A 24,696-nucleotide genomic window follows, 5' to 3' on the forward strand; every position below is an offset into this window, starting at 1 on the left:
ACTTCAGTGCGCATGCTCTCTGCGCACTGAAGGGGGTCGTGGGGGGGGCGGATAGATTCTCATCCGGAGCTGCTGGCCCCGTGCCCCCTACCCCCAGAGCTCAACACCCAGGCAGAGAAAGCTGGCCTTGGCCCGACTCAAGCACTGAGACTGGGTCTGGCTGGACTTAGGGGAGGGGGGATCGGGGGAGTGAGGTGGGGGGAGGGGAGGGGAAGAAATGAGGGGGTGGGGTGGGGGGGCCACTGCGCGCCTTAGATATTTTTTCAATGTCCCGCTGGAGGGGGGCGCGAGCAGCCAGGGTATAAAGGAAGGTAGCTGCGCCCTGCACATCCCACCAGAGCTGCCCAGGAGCTCCGAACTTCGCCTCCTCCGGCCTCTTCCTTCTTCGCCTCTGGCCTTTGCCTCTCCTCCTCTTCACCCTGCCTCCCTCGGCCAACCCCGATCACCAGCTGCCGCCTGCGGGCATCCATCAGCAGCCCCCAGCTCCGCCACCGCTGCCGCCGCCTCCACCACCCCAGCCGCTGCCTCCGCCACCCCCACCACCTCCTCCCGCTCCGCTGCCGCAGCCTCCACCGCCTCCACCTCCACCGCCAGCACCCGCTGCTGCTGTCACCAGCCGCCGCCCGCTGAGGGTAAGGATGCACCTGGGGCTCCTTAGGGAGAGCAGGAGGAGGAGGGAGGCGGGCATAGTGGGCATCCCATTGCCACAGCAGGTGAGTTCCACAGCCGATTCCTGATAACAGCCAAGCTCGCGCAAAGGAGTCTTCACCGCCGCCGCATCTCTGTGTCCAAATCCCTGCGGCCAAGTCCCTGCAGCCAAGACCCTGCAGCCTATCTTTGCAGCCGGGTCCTCGCAGCCGGGTCCTTGCAGCCGGGTCCTCGCATCCTCATCCTTCCAACCCAGTGACTGCAGCTGGGGCCAGCGGAGCTCCACGTCCTTCGGCTCCCACCGGTCAGGACCAGCTGGCAGAGCCAGCAAGGGCCACACTCCAAACGGTTTGGTGTGGCGGGAGGAGCTGCAGGCGGAGGCAGGAGATCGGTGGAGGAGGGCGGGGAGTGGGAGCCGCAAACACCGCCCCTGAGGGCGGGCAGGCCAGCCCCGCCAGCAAGCCAGCAAGCGGGCAGCAAGCTAGCCAGCAGAGCAGGGAGCAAGCGGGTGGGAGATGGGCTGTGGCGGGCTGGGAAGGTAGAGGCAGAGGAGGGCACGCTGTCCGCTAGCTTGCTTGCTTGCTTGCTGGTTTGTCTGGGAGGGTCCGCAGTGGGGTCCGCCGTACGTGCTGCACGCAGCCCAGCGGGTTCGCGAGATTATCCCTGCCTAGACTCCTTCCTTGCTCTGTCATTGCCTCTGCCACCTGGATTCCAGCTGCGTGGCCGCCTGCCAGAAAGAGCAGCGGCAGAGGTAAGGAAAGAGAAAGGGAGGTGAGTCGGGATTCGGCGGACCCCGGGATTACCCGAGGATGTGGTAGTAGCCACCGCTGGGGCCTCCACCGCTGCTGCTCGGGGCTTGGGGTTCGCTCTTAATTCAACCGCTTAGTTTCTCTCGCCCTACGGTTTGACAGGAGGCACGCCGAGAGGGAGCGGAGGTGACCCTTCCCTCCCCTTCCCCTGACTTTGCACATAAGCTCGCAGAGGCAGGTCTGGTGCCCCGGGTTGCACTTGAGTTTGAAAGATCAGTGCACCCCGAGTACCGCTGTTCTCTGAGGGCTGAGGGAGGTCAGAGTCTCATTGCAGTGCCTAGGTGGGTCGTCACTTGGAGATTGGCCATCAAGATCTGTGACACTTCTCTCTTTCCAAACCGCCATTTTCCGCCGGGGGCTTGGGAAGGAGGGAGAGGGAGGTGTCCTCTTGGGAATTAGGCAGCCGCTGGGGAGATTGCTGCTGCTCGACAGAAACTTAGTCCCTTTAATCTTTTCTCTTTCTGTCCCTCTAGAACTGAGGTCTTAACCCCAGATCTGCTATCATGTCCAGAGAAAGGTGAGTGACTCCACTGACAGGGTAATCGAGAAGGTGATTTAGGGGCAAAGCCCCTACCAATAACCCCCCATTGACTTTATTTTTGCAGTGGTTCCGAGGAATGTCAGGAGAAGGAGGAATTTACCCAGGATGTGAAGGAAGAACATGTCGATGAGAAGGAAGATTCGAATTCTGATGAACTTGTGAATGGGAAGGAAGAGCCAAGTCATGATGAGCTTATGAATGGTACTCATGAGCAAAGCCATGACGTGCTTATGAACGGGACACATGAGCCGAGCCCAGATGAGCTCTTTGATGGGGAGGAAGATCCAAGTATTGATGAGCTTGTCTATGGGGATGATGATCCAAGCTTTGATGAAGTTATCTATGAGGAAGAAGATCCAAACCCCGATGAGCTTGTATGTGAGGAGGAAGGTGCAAGCTTAGATGAACTTATCTGTGAGGAGGAAGATGCAAGCTTAGATGAACTTGTCTGTGAGGAGGAAGGAGCAAGCTTAGATGAGCTTGTCTGTGAGGAAGAAGACCCAAATGCTGATGAGCTGATCTGTGAAGAGGAAGACCCCAGCCCTGATGAGCTTATGTGTGATGAAGAGGAGGCCAATCCTGAGGAGCTCATCTGTGATGAGGAAGATCCCCATGCAGATGAACTTATTTGTGAGGAAGAAGATCCAAATCCAGATGATCTTATCTGTGAGGAAGAAGACCCAAATGTTGATGATCTTATCTGTGAGGAAGAAATTCTACATCCCGATGAGGAGGATGACTTCATTTGTGAGGAAGAAGACCCAAACCCCATTGATCTCATCTGTGAAGAAGAAGATCCAAGCTTCCATGAGCTTATCTGTGGGGAACAAGATCCAAGCCTCCATGAGCTTTTCGATGGGACAGATGAGCCAAGACCCAATAGAAGGGAAAATCCAACTCCAGATGGCAGGGAAGATCCAAAACCCGATGGCAGGGAAGATCCAAATCCCGATAACAAACAAGATCCAAGTGCTGGTGAGCTCTTTGATGAGAAAGAAAATCCTAGGCTCAATGAGCATGCAGATGGGAGAGAGGAAAGGAGCCCTGATGGGAAGGAAGAGAACAAAAAGAGTACAAATGAGCCTGGAAGGGAGCAAAGAGGCAGCGGCTCAACAGATTCTTCCCGCTCCAGGAAAAGAAAGGCAGATGTAGCTGTGGTGAGTACAAGGGAGATAAAATATGGGGAACCTTTCTCTGCTATAGACCTCAAGTATCCTAGGACTATGAGGGTCCATACACAGGCAGTGTGGGAGAAAAGATTAGATTTGAATAGATAGCTCTTGATCAAACTTTACACTTACAGTTTTGTGTTTTGTGTTTTTTTTTTTCTCTTCTTCAATGTGTTTTTTGGATTTAGTTTTTGCTGGATCCAGATGAAGTGTTGGCCAAAAGGGAAACAATTGGAAGAACTGCAGTCAGGATACCGGTAAGCTTCATAGTCCTCAAGCATAATTATTCTTATTTCTTGACAATGATAAAGAAGATTTAAAAATTTTCTAGTTTTTGCCCTCTTTACTACTATAATCATATTTTTACTATACTCTTTTATTCTCCCTCACTCATTGTGATTAAAGTTGAATTAAAGGTAATCCTTGCCTAACTATGTACTCTCAGCTCTTAACAAGCTGGGGACTGCCAACCCCTTCTCCCCTCATTAGGAATACTCTGGACACTTAGATTTTAGATGTCACATAAAAACTGGAAAGGATCTTTGCAATCATGTTTCAAGCATTTCCCTTTACTGGAGAGAAAACTGAGCCCTAGAGAGGTAAAATTATTTGCCTAAGGTAACAAAGCTAATTATTGGCAGACAGACCTAAAATCAAGGTCCTCAGCCTCTTTGTCCAGTGTACAAGCTCACATATGATCCAAATTAGGGAAAAAAAAATATATATGTGTGTATATATATATAATCTTAGTCACCTTCTGGAGAAGGACAAACAGCTCAGGCTAAGTATATTAAGAGTGGCTTCTGAAAGAGAAAGGTTCTAAATGAAGAGTTCTCCCTATTTGGAATTCTTGCATTCCTTCTACATAAAGCACATGATAGCCTTAAATAAAATGACTTAAGTTTGTGACTTGATGACTCTACCTTACCACTTCAGGCTAGTGATTATTATGTATATTTAGCACTCAAACTAAAATTATCACTACCAACTAGATTTTGAACTGACCTTAATAGGTATAAGTATTTGTAGAAGATTTTATATATTAATATGTCTCATTACAGAATTTCAGGTGACTGGTCTCTTTCTCTTTTCTTTCCCTTAAGGAAGAGCCACTAAAACTATACATTATAAAACCTGATCTCATCATGAAAAGAACCCAAACTATCTTTACCTCCAGAAATGACTGGTGGCCATAGTCATAGTTTGGATTTAGAGAAGGCACTTCTCACTCCCCCCCGCCCACAGACTCAGGCATATGTTGTAACATCATATAAAAAACAAGACTAGAAATATTTATTTAAGCCGAGTTAAGTGTTGCTGACAAAGTTGGGGATGAGCAGTACATCATTTCATAGGATAATGAACAATGTGTTGCATCTAAACAGAGGTAGCAGCTGGAACCTTAAAGAGTAAAGTGCTTCATAACAGATGGGCAGCATTGTGTGAAATGGTAGTCATAGTTGAATATAAAAGACACATTCAATCCTTCCTTAGCAGGATTCACTGAATGTTGAAAAGTGAGATGAGTGACTTTCTCCTCAATTGGAAAAAAAAAATATTTCAGTTTAATAAAGGAAATAGTAATTCCTTTCTCTTTATTTCCTCTCATCCCCATCTAAGCCAGTCCTTTAATCAAACCCAATAATGAGGGTGCTATAACCCCATTTTAAAACTATTCCATTAGGTGTACTTTGATTAGAAAATATGCCCTCTCCCCTAAAAATCTTTATGTACCTAATATAGTACATCTTCATTTCTCAGAGAGAGCAGCAAGAGTAGATACTAAGTTAGTTAAGTTGATTTTAAAATTTAAACACTTAAACATGTTTCCACTTTTTAAATGAAAAACAGATTAAACATGTCTTTTGGCCTTTGATATATTACTAGAATATGATAATATCTTGCCTTTAGATAACATGTTTTAATGGAGAAGTACTTTATAATACTTCATATGAGATAATGTACTTGGTTTATCTTATCTCAACTGGTCACATAGCAGTGGTACATGAATAGTCATACTGAATTTACTTGTATCAATTCCCTTCCATAGATATTTTAAGGGTTTAACATAATTTTCCACATCCTCAGAACAGATTGCTATTTATTTTATAAATATAGTGATATCTAAGTTCATCAATCTACTTAGGGAAGAATGCCTTTGATGTTAATTAGTGAGGCTAGAATTTGGATATATAATAGGAATCTAGTCAGCTTGTGAATAAAATCATTCTTTAAAAAAGTTAATAATTATTGACCTGCTGCAATAAGTGCATTGTTTATTATAATTCATTAAAAGAACAACAAACAGGTTACTGTGAACTATCTTTAAATGTCATTAGTAATACTGTCTTTGAATAACTGCTTCATCACAACCATATCTAGTCTTTGGAATATACTGATCTTCAGGTCCCCTACTAAATATTAGTAACAATTTTAAGTTCTAAGACTAAAATAGTATATCCATCATGTTGCTACAAAAATTTTGTAGCCCCGAATCCCATTTTTTTATTTGAACATTGCTTTAGTTTTCTGATTATTCCCTAAAAAAACAAAAATTTATATGATTAATTTTTTTTTCTGAGCCTTATTCAGTTGAAAATATTTGAAGAATTAGAGATGGTCCTTTCTCTAACTCCTCTCTTGAGTTTGGGCTAATCTCTCTTTTAAAGTTAGGTACATCTTTAGGGTATAGTTAATGGAGTGGTACAGTGTTGTTGCTTTACCTAGTTCTTCTATAAGATATCTTCTCCAGGGAAGAATTAGTTCTTAGGTCTCTTGTAACTCTTCCCTGACTTGTAGTTTAAAAATGGTTGCCAACCTATCTACAATGGCCTTTTCTTAGTATTGTCAATCACATGATCAGAGAATATAGCACTGTGATTGTGCCCTCAAAACAAGATTTCAGGCCCAATGATAGAAGAATAAAATTAATTTAGAGCACTCTTGATGTGTCTCTTGAATAATTGAGTTGCTACCAGCACAGTGGTGCAGACTAATTGGGAGAGATTTCCTTTTTCACACAAGTTACCCCATGAGCTGTGATGGGAAGTCTTGCATGTCCAGAGCTCTCCTGCTCCAGGGTGAAAAATTATATTTTATAAGGAGCAAGGGGACTTGATTACAAATTAGATAATCTTAACAGCTTGAAAATTGCAAAAGCAGCCCAAATGAAAAACGGATAGTAGGCAAAAATATATTGAAAAAGTACCAATTATTGCCTAACCAACACCACTTTTGAGCCAGAACCTAGATTTCATTCATGGTCAATCATCTCAATATTCTATATTAAACTGCCCTCCTTATTAAGACAATAGAAATGCAAACAGATTGATAGTTTCTCACAGTTTTTCCATGCTGGCATAGTTGACTGACATTTTCAGTAAGATGGCTGCATTATTAAACAAAAAAAGTAGGGGAGGAGTTTCCAAACTTGGGTCTAAAATTGTTTGTAAGGCCAGAAATTAAGTATGGTAACTTAACAAAACAAGTCTTAATGCAACTCAAACTGCCAAAACTTTCCATATTTGAATAGAAATCAAGTATTCCAGCACTTCAGCTGAGACCACTGTAACATTTGGGATACATTTGGTCTGCAAAGGTGGTCTTTAATGTTTTGGTTTTCTGTTTTTATGGTTTTATAGAAGGCATAAATTTTTGTTCTCACAATGCTAGATTTATTGCTTATTTTCCTTAAAAATATAATAATATTTTAAAAGTGTCAAGCATTTTGATTCTTTCAGGAGGGTTAAAAAAATCTTCTCTTCTGTATCCCTGTAATTTTTAGTGCCCTTCAAATATAGAACAGATACATTGTTTTATACAAAACATTCAGAAACAGACTTTCAATCTAAGAGAGATATAATAGGTAGCTACCTAAAAAGGTATGCTAGTTACCTCTATCCTGAATCTGAAAGATGTAGCAATTGATGCGTTTTTATTTCAAACTTGCTACTGTAAAAGTTGGCAAGGCAGTTTGGGTTGGGCAATTTTATTTTTATAATCTTGAGAATAGAGCGTCAGGTTAAAGGAAATATTTTGTCGTAGAATAGATTTACTTTGTCTCTTTTTTCTTCTCTATTTTAAATGATAATATGCTTGTAAAGTGGTCTGCAACTTTATATAAGGTCTAAGTAAGTGAAGTAGTAAAAGGCCAGAAATCTTTTATAAAATGGTACAAAAGGGTATGAAGAATGTGTCCAGGAAAGAAACTGTAAGTAGGTGTTACTTGCTAGGTGGAAGACAAAGCTAATAGCTAAAATGAATTTTTGAGATTAATCTAGACAAGGGGTTCTTAATCTGGGACCTCTGAACAGGTTTTGTTGAGTTTATGAGTTGTTAAATATTTTGATAAGCATATTTCAATGTAATTGATTTCTTTTGTAATCCTCTTTATTTTATACACTAAAAAACAAAACTCTAGGAAGGGGTCCCTAGTCTTACCCGATTGCCAAAAAGATTAAAAATCCCTAATCTAGATTTGATTTCATTTTCCTTTTTCCTACAAAATGTAGGATTCTGTTTTAATTAAGATAGTGACACTAACACATTTTTCTCGTGGTATGAAAATTTTTTAATGAAGAAATAGTCAGATATAAAAAATCATTAATATTCTCTGTATTGAGAATCCTTCTGAGTAACTCATCACTTAAAAGGATATTTTCCTTAAACAGGCTTTTCTCAGAAATCCCTGGTCAGTGATTCTCACACCTGACAAAGGAGGGGATGAGCCATCACTACCTAATTCTAATATGCCAACTCACAATTTCTCCCAACACAGAGCTACACCATTACCATTATTGGGGTAAGTACTTAACCTGCCACACTTGCCTCCATACCTTTATCTCTTCACTACAACTTGCCTTCTACTAACTTTTAGGCACACTAACAAGTGTTTCATTTTTTATAGCTGGGCAAATAGAGATGAGGTTTGGAAAATTATGTTAAGCAAAGAACAGGTATACCTGAGGGATAAGAACTTCATGGAGAGACATCCTTCTCTACAGCCAAGAATGCGATCCATTCTTCTGGATTGGATGATGGAGGTGAGTTTGGATATTGGCATTAACTGTGACAGTATGGTATAAGCAAGTGGGATGATCACATTTTGCTCATTCACAAAGAACTCTTTGAATTGATATTCTGGTTCTTTTTTGAATCCATGGAGTACTCATAGCCTTTCTCATTTCCAAAACATGGAAATCAAAGTAATTCTGTTTTTCTTTTCTAATTTGTCCCTAGAACAAACATTTCTATTGTTAAAAGCCTTCTACAGCTTTTAACTATGTTACCAAATTTAACTACTTCTGGGTTTCTCATAATAAGTAATAGTTAAAAAGTCAGAGAAGTTAAGAAACTGAATTCAGATCGCAACTGTGATTTTTGCATATGAAAAAGGTGCCCATTCTGCTACTGGCAGGTGCTATATTTTGAGCTTAGTGAAGGATATCTGAAAGTTTGTCTTATAAACAAGTTTCACTTCTAAAGTTAGGTGTAAAACCTAATATGTTTCTGTTCTAAAATATAATGGTGGAACTTGAATATTGGCTAGTAATATTAGTTTACCCATATCATTAGAAATGGTGCTTAGCATGCTAAAGGAATCTTCACAAACTGTCTCCTTATTTTTTCAATCACCCTCTCCCAATGTGTGTGTGTGTGTGTGTGTGTGTGTGTGTGTGTATACACACACACACACATATATATGTGTATATGTATATATATACCCTTTGCTTAGATACAATTTAAATTCTTGCCTAATCAAATTTCCAAACATTAACATGTAGTGTTGGCATATGCTATTCCTAGAAAGACTTAGTGTGCATTATTAGCTTTTGTGATGATCCCTTACATTTGTCTAGCAAATTATCATTTACAGAGCAACTTCACAGAGATTCTCATAAACTCCTCACAACAACCAGTTAGGCTGGGAAGTTTTCCCTGTTTTACAAATGAGGATACAGACACATTCACGGAGTAAGTGACAGGGTCTCCTCTTGATCCATTGATATTTCTACTGTACTATGATGCCTCTGAAGTCTGACTTTGTGCCTTGGAATACTAAGTCTTTAAATGACTGTATCCTGATGTTTATTTAACTTTTTACTCTTTAAACCATCTAATGGTATATGGTGTGTGATACCCAAGCCAAAATGTTTTTAAGGTTTAATTGTTAGGGGTCGATAACTTTTTGTGGGAATTTCTTAAGGGGTTTTCTCTCGAAAACAAGTATTTAATTCTCTAAGTATTGAACCTATACGTAGAACTTAGAAAAGTTGGACCATATTAACTAAGGCTCAAGTCCTAAAAATAAGTACCCTTATGGGTTAGAGTGGAGAAAAGCAAATGTGTCAGCACTTTTGTTTTTGCTGTTTTGTCTAAAAGTAAAACATTGAAAGCCCATGAAAAACATTCTTTCAGGTAAATGTACTAAAACTTATTAACTATTTTTTCAGGTGTCTGAAGTCTATAAACTTCATAGGGAGACGTATTACTTGGCACAAGACTTCTTTGATCGATATATGGCAACACAGCGAAATATTACAAAAACCCTTTTGCAGCTTATTGGGATTACCTCATTATTTATAGCTGCCAAACTTGAGGTAAAATTTGTTCAAGTTTTTATGTTAGTACTACATGTACACTTCAGCAAGGTAGGAAATCTGTTCATGTTTAGAATGCAGACTATTTTTTTTTATAGTATGGAAAGTACTCTACTTTTGGGCTATGAATATGGTTTGGATGGAGCAAATAGTCTTAATCTTGGCAACTTGGGTTAAATGAGGACCCAACTTTTAAATGGGAAACTAGGAATATTGAGGGGGCAAAAAAAATTGCTCTAAAGCAATATGGTAGCAAGTACAGTTCATTAATTTCTTTCACATTTCACATGCATCTTGACTACTGTTGGGCTCTTATATTTTTTCATGTATATATTGCTATGAATTAACCATTTAAAGATGCTACAATTCCAAATATATGAGTCAGAGGTAGAAATCTTTGTGTTTTTGTTCTTCCACTGGTTCAGCAAAAGCAGATAATGGGATATTTGAATAGACCCTATCGCATAGAGATACCAGTGTTTGGCTTTGATGGTAATGATTTTCTTTCCCTTTTTTCAGGAAATCTATCCACCAAAGCTGTACCAGTTTGCTTATGTGACAGATGGAGCTTGTACAGAAGAAGAAATTCTTACCATGGAATTAATCATTATGAAGGTAAGTTAGTAATGATTTATAAAACATTTTCTGCTCAATCTTCATGCAGAATTTCTTCAAGGATGAAAGCAATTGCCTTTTTGCATTTGATTCATCTTCAATTGTATACCTAATTATCATATTCTCTAAATTAAGTAATGACCTCTATGTGGACATATTGTAACTCTGAAGATGGTCCATTATTTGTATGGCAGTCTACCACTGCATGCCAGGATACTCCATTATCCTTGGCTTTGCTATTGACCTCTAATTTGCCTTCTCCTTTCCTCCTTCTATTTTATTCTAGGCCCTAAAGTGGCGTTTAAGCCCCATGACACTTGTGTCCTGGCTAAATGTATACATGCAGGTGGCTTATCTCAATGACCTGTATGAAGAAGTGCTCATGCCACAGTATCCTCAACAAATCTTCGTGCAAGTTGCTGAGGTAAGTCCCAACACATACCACCCATCCCCTTTTGTGTGGCATTCCATCCATCATGAGTAAATTTCATAGGGTTATGTCTATTGACAGACTGGCTTGTTTTCTGCCATGTTTTTGCCCCCTCTAGCTCTTAGATGTCTGCATCCTGGATATGGGTTGCTTTGATTTTACTTATGGAGTGCTGGCTGCATCTGCCCTGTATCATTTCTCTTCCACTGAGATAATGAAAAAAGTTTCAGGTAAGTTGGATTTCAGATGAAGTTGAAGTATATATAAACTTGACATGCCCCCATGTAAGCTTTAGATTGAGCACAATTTTCACTTTACTTTTCAGGCTTTGATTGGCCAGAAGTAGAGGAGTGTGTGAAGTGGATGGTCCCATTTGCTATGGCTGTAAAGGAAGTAGGAGGTGCCAGGCTCAAATATTTCAAGGGTGTTCCTAGTGAAGACATGCACAACATTCAAACTCATGTGAACACCATAAACTTGCTGGTCAGTAATAACCTTTATGTTTTCTCATGCCAAAATAGGACATCCTGCTAGAAGTGACCATACCCCAGTCCACCTAGTCCCTTTACCCAAATAAGACCATATGTAAATATCCCAGAAAGATACCCACCCACTTAATTCTTTTTTGAAAAAAAAATCTTGGAAGGAGGTTCATCATTTTATATTTTTGTGAGCTTAAAGTAGATTTTTGAGAAATCAATTGAGGGAAAAAATGCATGGAGGAAATGAATCTGATCCTGGGTGTACATTATTATGACAATATGAAATTGATCATTTCCCCCTTTTAATAGCAGCCCATCCTTACCCCCAGATTATTACTTCTGAATGTAAGATTGATTTTACTCAGAAGTAACATTTATTTGTTCAACACCTTACACTTGCAAGTATAGTAGGATTTAAACATTATTGTGTGGCTGCTCTTCAGCAACTGGTAAATAAATATTAAGTCAAAAGAATGCTTTTTTTTTTTTTTTTACCATTGACATTTATCTCCTTTGGTCTTATTTTAGGACAGAGCTTATGAAAAGCAGGCCATTCTGGCTGATGAGAAAGTGTCTGCTCCCTCTGGAGTCCTCACACCACCACAGAGTGATAAGAAACCTAGCAAAGAGCAGGAGTGAATTTTCCAACACTTCTAATCAGAAATGAATTTGCTGAAGTGCCTGCTCTAAGCTCTGCTCCGTTGACTGCTGCCTGGGGGATTTGTTAGCTTTTACAGATTTGTAGATGGGAACATGCATTTCTTTTCCATAACAGAAGCTTCTTAGATGGGACTGGGGCGGAAGTAGTGTTTTTATGGAACACACGTTTTAAAAAAGGGGGTCAAGTACACCAACCACCTATAGAACACCAACGAGTGCTCCAGATGCTGCTAGGAGGGTGATACTTGGTCAACCATTCATACAATAAAAAAGCCTTGAAATTAAGTATAACTCTTTCTGGCCTCTGCTTTGGTACCCTAGGATTATTAATCACATTTAATGCATGAATTCCTAACTACTAGCATTATATTGCAATAGTTGCAACTAGCTGTGGAGGGTAGCTTGCCTTTTCCGCAATATTAATTTGACATAACGCTTTTCTTTTTAACCCTTGCAATATGTAAATTGCTGCTATAGAGCTATTTCATTTCAATAAAGTTACTGTCTCAAAGGCAGTTGGTCTTGCGGAAACTTTGTCTAATTAATTGGAGTTGAAAGTAAACTTTGTTGTCCTTGTTGCTATCCATTAGGCAAAGTCTACAGTGCCTAGTGGGTAGCTTGTCTTTATCTTTCAACAATGACTTGTACTTAATGTTGACCAACAAGTTGAGGAATTACTTTTTCCTCCCCCTTTTACCAAGATGACAAATCAGAAAGGCCTAGTGCCAAAGAAGGATGCCCCTAAGAAAAATATGCATACACTACACACACACACACACACACACATAACATACACACATACATACCCTCATTCATTACCAGATTCTGCCTCTTAACACCCTTTCTGATCAGTGGGCAGGAAAGTGGGGAGGGGGAACAGAATAATTAATTTCTAGACCCTATTATACCACTTAGCTACATAATACTGGGTGAGTCACTCAACATTTTTCAGAGCTCCAAAAAAAAAATGCCCATTGCATAGTCCTGTATGGGGATTCTGTGGGAATCTCAAAATGAATAAATAAGGTCTGCTCTCAAGAGGTTCCCACTCAGAATTGGGAGAGAAGACATGACTACAAATTAATAATAAAATAAACTAGTTCATGAGAGATATGGAAAAATAGCCTCTAAAATCATAGGTAGGAGAGAACACTTGACTGGGTGAGATGAGGAAAAGTTTGATTTCCCTACTGCAGCTTCATTAGACAAATAGGAATAGCCATAGGCAAGGACCCTGGTTTTGAATCTTGATTCTGTTTAAGGCTTTTCCTTGTACAATTTGGGAAGCTCATTTCACTTTTTGGGGCTTCCAGTTTCCTGTTCAGTAAGATGAGGGAGGACAGCAGTTATTTTTAATATTGTCTCATACTTTGAGAAAGAAAAAATTAAAGTTCTTTGCAGGACCCTCCCTCCTTTCTTACCATACATCTCAAAACTCTTTAACATAATTCTCAATTTTTTTTCTTCCTTGACACCATTTTCTGGAAGAAACTGACAAAAAGCTATCTCTTCTTGACAAAGGCAACTTGCTCTACATGTACTCTTGATTCCATGCTCTCCAGTTTCCTCTAGCAAACTTCCCACAATCCAGTCTTCAGTCTCTCTCTCTATATATATCTCCTACTGCCTACAAATGGCACCAGGACTCCCCAACTTAAAAAAAAACAACAACAACCAACAACCCTGTTGTCTCCTCTACCTTCTCAAATTATTATGGGGAATAGTGAGGGCAGCTTGACTAGACTGTAGAGTAAATGAAGGAGAATAATATGTAGTAAGCCTAGAAATGTAGGTGGGAGAGAAGAGAAATACCTAACAGTAGTGTATATTTGATTCTATAGGAAGCCCCTGGAATTTATTGAGTAGGGGTGATAGTCCTCTGCTTTTAGAATATTACTTCGGCATCTGTTTGGAGAATGGATTGGAGAAGGGAAAGATTTGAGAAACACTTAAATCCTACCATACTTTTTACCCTTTTTTCATTTGTGAGAGAGAAATTGCCAAACTACCTGGCTAGGGGATGGGATATAGACAGGAGAAACGAGACAGCCATCTTCAATAGTGTGTCAGAAGGAGGATTGAGAAAAGGTATTCAATTTTAACTTCCCATCCACACAAGCTATCTCTTGTCTCCATGCTAGCTTCTGTTTCTGAAATATATTCTCTCATTTCTTCCTAAAATCCCAAACTTCCACAACTTGAACACTATCTTTTCCTACATGAGACCTTCTATAATCCTCTTTTCCCCTGAAATTACCTCATATTTACTTACTATATCATGTATCTACTTATATATGATATGGTGTTTCTAATGAAAGAATGTAAATTTCTCAAAAGCAAGGATTCTTTTACTTGTTGACTTTTTATCTCCAGTGCCTCGCAAGTTGCCTGGCATTTAGTGGGTGCCTAATATTTGTCTGTTGATTGATTAATCTCTTCAAGCTTAAAAATCCTATGGTATTAGGATTTGCTTAGCTGAAGGCAGGAAGTTGTATAACTTGGCCTCTTGAGGTTCCTTCCTTTCAACTCTTAAGATTTTAGATTCTTAGAACTGGCTAAAAGTTAATCAGTACTTATTGTTATTAACAATATATAGTATATTAACAATATAATAATAGTGCCCTTCTTGACATGAATTTTAATGCTTAAACTGAAAAAAATAGCTGTAAGAACATTAGAAGGCCTATGGCTAATGTCACATATTAAATTATTATCTTAAGATAATAATGTAAAACTGGACTGAAACACATGCTCTATACAGTTACTATTTTGATGATGTGCTCTCCTCTTCGACCTATATCATAACCATTTTATGACTTAGTAGATATCATTTTATATTTCACCTTCATTTCTTAACTAAGTTCCTTGAGAAAGCCATCTATGGTTCATTCTCAATGTCTTTATTTTCCCTTTTCTCACTAGCTTCTAAAACCTATGAAACCTATCTTCTGACCTCATCATTTGCCTGACATTGGTATCCCCAAAGTTACAAATGATGTCTTCATTGCCAAAACTATTAGCCCCATTCACAGCTCTTCCTCTTTCATCTCTCTGTAGCTTTTGACACTGTTGAACACCAATATCCTCCTCATGAATATTTTTTCCTTTTGGGATTTTTGTGACACTCTTCCCTCATACTTTTCTTTTTGTCAGTCTGACCACTCCTTAGTCTACTGTGCTGAATCTTTATCCATGTCATGTCCACCAAACATATGTGTCCCCTAGGACTCCGTTCAAGGCCTTCTGTTTTCTCTCTATAATTTCTCATTTGGTGATTTAACTAGCTTCCATGAATTCATGATCTCTACTTATATGAGTGTCAGATCAGCTTATCCAGCACTATTTCTTATCTAGTTGCTTGCCATCCGTGGCTTACTGAGCATCTCATACTCAACATCTTCAAAATAGTAATTACTTCCCCTACCAAAGCCACCCATTCTCTGAGCTTCTTTATTGCTTTCAAGGGCACCACAATTCTTCCAATATGCTGGTTTGCCACTTCATAATTTTTTACTTTTTTTTCATTTACTCCCTTTATTCAAATCAATTGCAATTTCTCAACACCTCTTGCATATGCTCCCTTTTCTCCACTCAGTCACCACCCTAATTCAGGCCCTAATATTCTCACCTTTAGACAACTGCAACAGCTTGCTAATTGCCCTACCTACCTCAAGTATCTCTTCACTCCAATTGTCCTCCATACTGTTACTAAAGGGATTTTTTAAAGTTCAGGTGTGACCATATCCTATTGCTACTCCATAAACTCCAGTGACTTATTATTACCTTCAGGATCAAACATTAGGTCCTCTATTTGGCATTTCTTTACAATTGGCCCCCTTTTGCTTTGTAGGTCTTTAAACAAATTTTCTCATCCAAACACTATAAGGAACAGTCTTTATAGGCTATTTGCTGCTCCTCACACATGACACAGCAGATTTCCCACCTCCCTGCCTTTGTTCTAGCTATACCCCTGAATGCACTCCCTCCTAACTATGGACTCTTAGAATCTCTGACTTTTTTAAAGGCTTCACTCAAGCACTATCTCCTCCACAGACCTTTTCTGCATTCCCTGGCTACTAGTGTTTTCTCCTCTAAAGTTACCTTCTATCTCCTCTTTATTTATCTTATATATACTAATTTACTGATTTAAATATCGTCTTACTCCATGAGAATGTAAGTTCCTTGGGAAAAAAGATGTTTTTTGTTTTGTCTGTATATCCCTAGCACTTTAGCTTAGTTCCTAGCAGAGTCAGTATTTAATAAGTATTTTCTGATTATTGACTGATTAATTGATTATGCTAAAGTTCACTGCAGTGGCCAACACTGGTGATGAATTTGATTAGGCTAGCCCTTGTCTTATAAACATTTGAGTCTATCAAAGGGCTTGGTGATATATCTTGTACAGATGAAATAAAATTGTTGTCCAACTATAGAACTCAGTGCTTGTATAATAGTAGTTAAATCTACATTTTATATAAAGAAATATAAGGCTCAGAGTTCCAACCTCACCCAAAATAATGTAATCATAGAAAGACCTAGATCTGTGTTGGTGAACCTATGGCATGCATGACAGAGAGGGCTGCTCCTCTTCCCCTCTCCACCACACTTGAGGACACTTTTCACTTCACCTGCACCTCTACCCAGCAGCCCAATGGGAGCACTTCCTCCCTCCCCTATCTGGGATAAAGGAGCAGCTCACTTGTGGCATGAGGTTGCATTTTGGGCACTTGGTCTCTAAAAGGTTCCCCCATCACTGATCTAGAGTCTGTACTGAATCATTCAGTATACTGGTGGACTTTTACTAAGTAAATGAGAGAATTTATGGCATTGATCCCATTATAAGGTTTGGACCCTTTTGGTTAGATTAAGAAGAGAACAGAAGTATTTGGCTAACAAACTAACTATATCTCTTGAAGCTTTAAATAGTGGTAAGTGGGGGATATAGATTTCGGCATGAAATAAAAGGATGAGTCAGTCCTGTAGTAAGACTCCACATTCGGGAGTTGAGAATTCAAGGTAATCTCTTTCTTCTCTCCCCAATTCCTAAAGGTTGTGCCATTGACGCATACACTGTAAATATTTGGTTTTTTAAAAATAAATCTCTTCTTTCTTTTTAATTTTATTTATTTGTTGTCATGCAATGCAATTATTTCTAATAACCTGGGAAGCATTTTGAATATGGGTACCAAGATGAACTTTCAGATGAAGACCAGCCTGGCTAAGCACAAAGAGTCTCTTCACCAAAAAGACTGGCCACAGGTGATAAATATTATAGTAATAACAATTCATGACACCATTTGTTAAGGGCCAATGCAGGTGCAGGAGAATTACATTGTATGTGGTAAAAAGAGTTATTATGAAATCACCAATTTTTTAAAATATTGGTGCATTTCTGGTAACATTGCACAAAATCCAGAATCTCAGCTTTGTTCAGGCAGATAAATTTGTCCTTGGTGTTATCTAGTTCAAAATTAGAACCTGGGGAGGGTGTGTATGTGTGTGTGTGTGTGTGTGTGTGTGTGTGTATGTGTATGTGTGTGTGTGTGTGTGTGTGTGTGAAGGGGGTGGGATTAACTTCCAAGTCTATATTTAAAAAGAGTTGAAAAATGCTAACATTTTTGAGGGACAAACACCTAGTAGATTGCATACTGAAAATAAAGTCAATGAATTTGTGCAGCCAGTTTCAGGCAACTTAGAATACATCTATCCCCTGTAAAGTTAGCTGTGCTATTGAATTTGCTTTTCACTACATTGATGGTAGTGAAATAAAAATGGTTTATTCGTTTAAAAAATAAAAACTCAGAGTAGCAAAAATACTTTCATTGGGTAATATTTTATTACAAATATATATTTTAATTTGTATAATACTTCATTCCAGGAATGCCAATTTTTTTTAGCACAGAAACTTTTTTTATTTCTTCCCCACCCCATGAAAAGGCAAGAAGAACAAAACCTGTTACAAAACTGTATATTCATGCAAAATTAATTTCTACATTAACCATATTACCAAAAGACAGCTGGCAGAGAGTAGGGGAGGCAGTCAAGAAAAAGAAAAGAAATGAGGGTAGCTGGGTAACTCTGTGGCTTGAGAGCCAGGTCTAGAAATGGGAGGTCCTAGGTTCAAATTTGGCCTCAGACACTTCCTAGCTGTGTGACCCTGGGCAAGTCACTTAACCCCCATTGCCTAGTGTCTAGCCCTTGCCACTCCTCTGCCTTGGAATCAATACATCATATTGATTCCAAGGCAGAGGGTAAGAGTTTAAATTTAAAAAAAAAAAGGAAAAATATTCTTTAAGTTATATTCTGAGTCTATTGGTTTGCCATCTGGAGATGGCTAGCATGTTTCATCATGAGTCCTTAGGAATTGTGGTCCATCATTGTATTGATCAGAGTTGCTAAGTTTTCATAGTTAATTATCTTTACAATGTTAGTGTCTAGGAAGTTTTCTTGATTCAGCCCATTTAGTTCATACAAGAGTTTTTATGAAACCATCCCCTTTATCATTTCTTACAGCACAATAGTATTCCATCACATCCATATACCATAAATGTGTTCATTCCCCTTTTGATGGGCATTCCTTCACTTTCCAATTCTTCGCTACCCTCCCCCAAAGCTACTATTATCAAATATTTAAAATAAATATTACACATGCTTTTGTACATATAAGTCCTTTTCCTTTGTTATCTTCGGGGGATAGCCCTAGGAACAGTATTGCTAGGTACAGGAGTATGTACAGTTTTGCTGCCTTTTGGGCTTCAAAGCATTATATTTGAAAATACAATGGGGAATATTGAGACAGGAGAATCTCAAGTTGGGGAATTCTGTGATACAGTGGCCAATACCAATGGAGTGTCTAGGCAATGTCAGGACATAGTTCAAAATTGATTTCCAGAATGGTTGGACTAGTATGTCCACAGCTTTGCCAACAATGCCTTAGCGTAGCTCATTTCCCAGATCCCTTCTAAGATTTGTCATTTTCCTTTTTTACCATCTTAGCTAATTTCTTGGATGTAAGGAAGAACTTCAGACTTGTTTTAATTTTTTCATTTCTCTATTATTGAATTGGAGTATTTTTTTCATATGGCTACTGATATCTTGGACTTCTTCTGAAAACAACTGGGAAATGGTTCTTAATCTTGTAAATTTGACTCATATATTCATATATTTCAGAAATGAGACACTTACCAGAGAAATTTGCTGCAAAGATTTCATCTGCCCTTCAGTTTCCTGCTTTTCTTTTAATTTTAGCCATACCATTTTCATTTGTACAGAACCTTTTAAATTTAATACCACCAAAATTTTTATTCTTACTTTACCTCTCATAAACTTCTTTATCCCTGATTTTTAAAAGGCAAAAGTCACTATGGTCAAATCTCAAGCTAGTGAAGAATGTGAAAAGCATAGGTGAATGAAACTAAATAATTAAAGGCAGGTTAGGGGATTCTATAGATTTCAATCTCCACTTTATGAATGCTTCTAACAAATAGCAATGATAATATTTCACTTCTTTTGAGAAAAGTTGACAGCAAAGAAATATATTTACTTTTAATCTTTAAATGATCAGGTTTTTTTCTGTTTCAATATCACTTGATCTTTAAAAAGTCAACTTGAAAAGGCATTCACTCAATTCAGCTTGCAGGTTTTAATTGAAATCTACTGAGGCAAGACAGATCCACAGATGACTAGTATAATAAGGGTAGCTCAGAGGGAAATGTTGGCTTGAGGAGCTGAATCCATTGAGTGTTTCTGCTTCAAAATAAATCACAAAAGCCAGGTGTGAAGGCACATTCCTGAAATCTCCAGATATGGGGCAGGCTGAGGCAGGAGGATCTCTTGAGTTCAGGAGTTCTGCAATGCAGTAGACTATGCCAATAGAGGGTAAAGGGGTATGCATAATTTAATGGCGTTTGGGGCTTCAAAGCTTCATATTTGAAAATATAATGGGAAAGGCTGAGGCAGGAGGATCTTGAGTTTGGGTAAAAAACAAACAAACAAACAAAAAACCCACCACCTAAAGTTAATGTGAGAATCAAATGAGATAATGATCCTAAATTGTTTATAACAATCCCTGGCACATAGTTGGTAATTATTATGTATACAAACTATATATCTATAAACATTATTATTAACATCTATAAAATAAAGACAATAAGAGCCAGCCACCTCCAAGGGTTGTTGTGAGGATCAAATGAGATAATAATTATAAAGTATTTAACATAGTGTCTAGTATATAATAAAAGCTATATAAATATGCATTATTATAAGTAGCCCTTGGTACTTCTAGCCTTTGTGAGATATGGAGACCTTATCTTAAAAAAAATAGAAATAATAACAATATATGCTTATAGAGCTAGAAGTGTTTTTTAATCATCCAAAGCACTTGTTTAAAAGGTGAAAAAAGTAGTATTACTTCAGATTATTCTAGAAAAGAGGCTGGTTATTCTGCAACTTAAAGCCTAAAAAAAATCTGAGTAGGGGTCTTCCTGTACTTGGAGTTCTTAATGTAGTAAACAAGGAAAAAATGTGGAATTATCAATGAGATTTTGATTGTTTAAAAAGCAGATTGTGTAAGAAAATTGGTCATAGTTAATATTAGAAGCCACATAAAATAGGAAGTATGCTTTTCTTCTGCTGTATTTTTTTGTGTATCTTTTATTTTTCTTTTAACTTGGGGGAGAAAAACATGACTGGAGTTGAGAAGAGGAAGAGTTGTCAATTGTCTAGTTCTAAATGTGTTTTCCAACACTTAAGTTTGTAGACTTAGAGTTGGAAGGAACCTCAGAGACAATTTGGTCAAACCCCCTCATTTTACAGATGAGAAAAGTGAGGTTTGGGGAGTTTAGATGAATTGTTCAAGGTCATACAAGGAACACACATCAGAAGCAGGTTTCATTTGCTGACTGGAAACTAAGCAAGTGTCCTTAGCTTCTGTGGGACTCGATATCTTCATCTATAAAGCGAAGATAATAATAGTGTCTACCTCAAAAATTATGGCAAGGCTCAACTGAGATGGAATGGAGGACTGGTCACATCCTGTGCGGTGTGCTCTGCCTACTGCTAATGTACATGGTGAGCTTGCTTTTGGAAAGCCATGAAGATACATAATGGAGAAGCACTTCCCCCACATATATAAGTATTTTGTGACTATTTTCTATTGGCTCACTACAGAGAGAGAGAGAGAGAGGGAGAGAGAAAGAGAGAAAGAGAGAAAGAGAGAGAGAGAGAAAGAGAGAGAGAGAGAGAGAGAGAGAGAGAGAGAGAGAGAGAGAGAGAGAGAGGAGAGAGAGAGAGAGAGAATTTCAGTTGACTGCTGAGCTGGAAATGAGATTACATATGAATGCTCACATTGCTCTTTTTCTTTGTTGCTATGGAGAGATGAAATGCTATAAACCTGCAAGGTAGGACAATAGGTCTTAAGCCCCACCTGGACCACCATATAATTCAAGAATGCATGGCTCTATTGATTTTTCTGTGCCTGTTGAGTTTATTCTTTCTTGTTCTTAGGTGAAGGAGTACTGGTGACAGAATGACCTAGTGAGCTCTAAGTGATCAAAAGAGCAGCCAGAGTTCCACCAATCAACCCTGAGAAGGAAATAGCCAAGAGGAACTACCTGCTGGACCCCACCCAGCAGTGGATTCACCTGGCTGCCAAGACATTTATGTCCTACACACGAAGAAGCAACTCATTCTTTAACTGCACCCCACCTGAAAGTGACTTCCCTACAAAGAACACACAGGAGAAATCACAACTACTTTAAATCTAAGATTCTCCACCCCACTCCCCACCCCCAGGTATCAAGGTGGAAGAGGGGAGATTATGCTCCTATTTAAGGAGGTTGTGTTTGGACCTCTGTTCTTGCTATATCTTCTCCGTAAATATTCCTTTATGAAAACTAATTGATTGTTATACCAACTGATTAAATGATACCGGGGAAGTAACTAACTGACACTAGCAGCTGATTACAGGGCAACAGTCACTGGCATTAATATATGGGGGAATATCCAAAATAGGAGCTGAAGATGATAGCATTAGAAGAACCTATTATCCCTTGAGAGTAGCCCTACAATCATGAGGGAGAGTTAGAACCAGCTATTCTCTGATAATGTATGAGTTAGTTGAGAGGGGAAGCCCAGAGCCTCACTACAGAGGTAATAGATGTAAAGTGTTTTGCAAACAGTAAGATACTCTATAAATGTGATTTATTATTACTAAATTGTAATAATATCACCAAAACCAGCGAAATTCACCTGGTGGTAACAAAAGTTGATATAGTCTAGAAAGGACTTATTAATGCCTTTGGAATTTAAATGATGAAAATAGCAATATATTGCCCAAAGATGTGTTAGAGAAACTTGAAGGAGAAACAAGAATATGGATAATCAATCAATCAGCCAACATATATTAAACATTAGGTCATATATATGCCAAGCATAATAGTAAGTTCCGGATAAATAAAAACAAGTGAAATAGTCCCTCCCCTTGAGGAACTCGTGTCCTAAGGGGGGAAAGATATACATATGTAAGTATTGGCAGAATATATGTAAAATTATTACTATGGAGTTTGGAAAGGGAAGGAAAGCACCATCAATAAATAAGAGCGTGTTGTATTTTATTAAATTTAGTTTAACAGAGGAAAGTTAACGATCATTCTATTTGAATTAAACCTGCAGCTATTCATAGGGTATAATGAATACAGGCTGGAAGGTTGGTCGTTTAGATGTTGGGTAGATGACTACTTTTACATTTTACATAGAAAGAAGTGAAGACCCATAGGGGAGTCATCTTCATTATCATATATTTTTACACCAATCATTCAAAACTGAGAATCCATGGGTGACAGGCCAAAGTAAGCAAGAAGGAAAGGCTGCAAATCACTAAGTCCTCCAGCTACTTCCCTGTCTTCTTGGGTGAAAAATGAGCCCATAAGAATATGGTATGTATTAGAGTTTTTCCTATACTATCTTCAGGGTGCCAACAAGATATGAAATGGAGGGCCTAAGAGAGCAAGAAAGAACTCAAATGAAAATAGTCATTGTAAAATGATGGAAATAGCAGATAAAAGATTAAGTGCATATGATCCAGAAAGCCCACTTCTAGTTATACACCCCAAGGAGGTAAAATAACAGAGGGAAAGTTCACATATATACAAAAATATTTATAGCAGCACTTTGAGTAATAACAAATGAACTGGAAGAGGCAGCTAGGTGGCATAGTGAATAAAGTGCCAGGCCTGGAGTCAGGAAGATTTGTCCTCAGACACTTACTGGCTTTGTGCCTCTAGGCAAATTACTTAATATTGTTTGCCTCAGTTTCTTCATTTGTAAAATGAGCTGAAGAAGGAAATGGCAAACCACTCCAGTATCTTTGCCAAAGAAAACCCAAGTGGGGTCACAAAGAATTGGACATGACTGCAACAACTGAATAATAACAATGATGAATTGCAGGTGGGGGGACCCATTGACTAGGAGATAGCTGAAAAAGAGTGTGGTATATAAATGTAAAATAATCTAACTTAAACCTAAGAAATGATAAATACAAAAAAATGTTAATAACCTTGGGAAGATGTCTATAATTTGTATATAGTAAACAAACAGAAGCAGGACAATTTGTACAATGACTACAACAATGTGAAATAAAATAAGATTGAGAGACTTTATTAGCAGTGACAAGCTAAGTCTTCTGAGGTCTTAGAGTAAAATGTGCCACCTGATTCTCATGATATAAATGATGAGCTATATAGCTACAGAGTAATACATTATTAGATATGCCCTATTAGTTGATTCATTTTTCTTAACTATATTTCTTTGTTATGAGAGAAGGGTTTGTTAGGGGAGGGAAAAGATTGCTAGTTCATAGATTTAGAGCTGAAATGGACTCTAAAGGCTCTTGATCTCAGCCAGCCCCCTCATTTTACTTGAGAAAACAGGAATAGAGAGGTTAAGTGACATAAGTTTCTGAGGCAGGATTTGAACCCAGGTCTTTTAAATCCAAAAATCAGCTTCCTCTCTACTACACCAAGTCATTGGGAAATGGGAGTGATTGAGTAAAAAATAGTATTGATAAATTAAAAATTAAAAAAGACTACATTCAGAGTAGATGTCACCTCAACACCAGAACCCCAAATTTAAAAAACAACAACAACAACAGTTCTAGAAGCACTGGCCACAGGGAGAACATGTTCAGAATCCTAGAACAGAGTGCGCATGCATGACAATGCAATGTAAAACGAAATTTCAAATGACCCAGTCTTGGAGAGAGAGAGAGAGAGACAAAAGAAGCAAAGAAAAGAATTAGCTATAGAGAAAGTCATTACTGTAGAAATGGCATTTTGGAGGAGGATCAGCCTTTACTTAAAAATCCTATGCATGGAAAGAGAACTCAAACCAAGACAGGAACAAGCCCAGATGAATATTTTTCCCAGAAAAAAAAAACAAAAACAACCTTCTAAAATGAGGTAGGTGAAGGGCAGCTGGGTAGTTCAGTGGATTGAGAGCCAGGCCTAGAGACTGGGAGGTCCTGGGTTCAAATTTGGCCTCAGACACTTCCTAGCTGTGTCACTCTGAGCAAGTCATTTAAACCCCTTTGCCTAGCCCTTACCACTCTTCTGCCTTGGAGCTAATACACAGTACTGACTCCAAGAGAGAAGGTAAGGGTTTTTTGGTTTTTTTTTAAATAATAATAAATAAAATAAAATGAGGAAGGTGCAGCTCTAAGAGCTGGGATGGCTATGGCTGATGGCTCT

General features: G+C 38.7%; 1 protein-coding gene across 1 annotated transcript; it reads left to right on the forward strand.

The window, feature by feature from the left end:
* Positions 1-1,709: 1,709 nt before the first annotated feature.
* Positions 1,710-12,484, forward strand: CCNE1 (cyclin E1). The gene is made up of 12 exons (XM_044661437.1): positions 1,710-1,738; positions 1,931-1,974; positions 2,063-3,155; positions 3,356-3,424; positions 7,838-7,968; positions 8,074-8,209; positions 9,620-9,766; positions 10,286-10,381; positions 10,668-10,805; positions 10,930-11,041; positions 11,137-11,294; positions 11,822-12,484. The coding sequence occupies exons 2-12, from the start codon at positions 1,961-1,963 to the stop codon at positions 11,930-11,932; spliced, it is 2,205 nt and encodes a 734-aa protein (XP_044517372.1). The 5' UTR covers positions 1,710-1,738; positions 1,931-1,960; the 3' UTR covers positions 11,933-12,484.
* The last annotated feature ends 12,212 nt before the right edge of the window (positions 12,485-24,696 follow it).

The sequence above is a fragment of the Gracilinanus agilis genome, chromosome 2 (genome assembly GCF_016433145.1).
Source record: "Gracilinanus agilis isolate LMUSP501 chromosome 2, AgileGrace, whole genome shotgun sequence".
Lineage (NCBI taxonomy): Eukaryota > Metazoa > Chordata > Mammalia > Didelphimorphia > Didelphidae > Gracilinanus > Gracilinanus agilis.

What these genes read in the sequence shown, in the direction of transcription:
- CCNE1 (XM_044661437.1), top strand. An exon ending in TTCTGGATTGGATGATGGAG is followed by an intron (nt 8,210 to 9,619) that starts GTGAGTTTGGAT and finishes CTATTTTTTCAG; the next exon opens with GTGTCTGAAGTCTATAAACT. An exon ending in TGAACACCATAAACTTGCTG is followed by an intron (nt 11,295 to 11,821) that starts GTCAGTAATAAC and finishes GTCTTATTTTAG; the next exon opens with GACAGAGCTTATGAAAAGCA.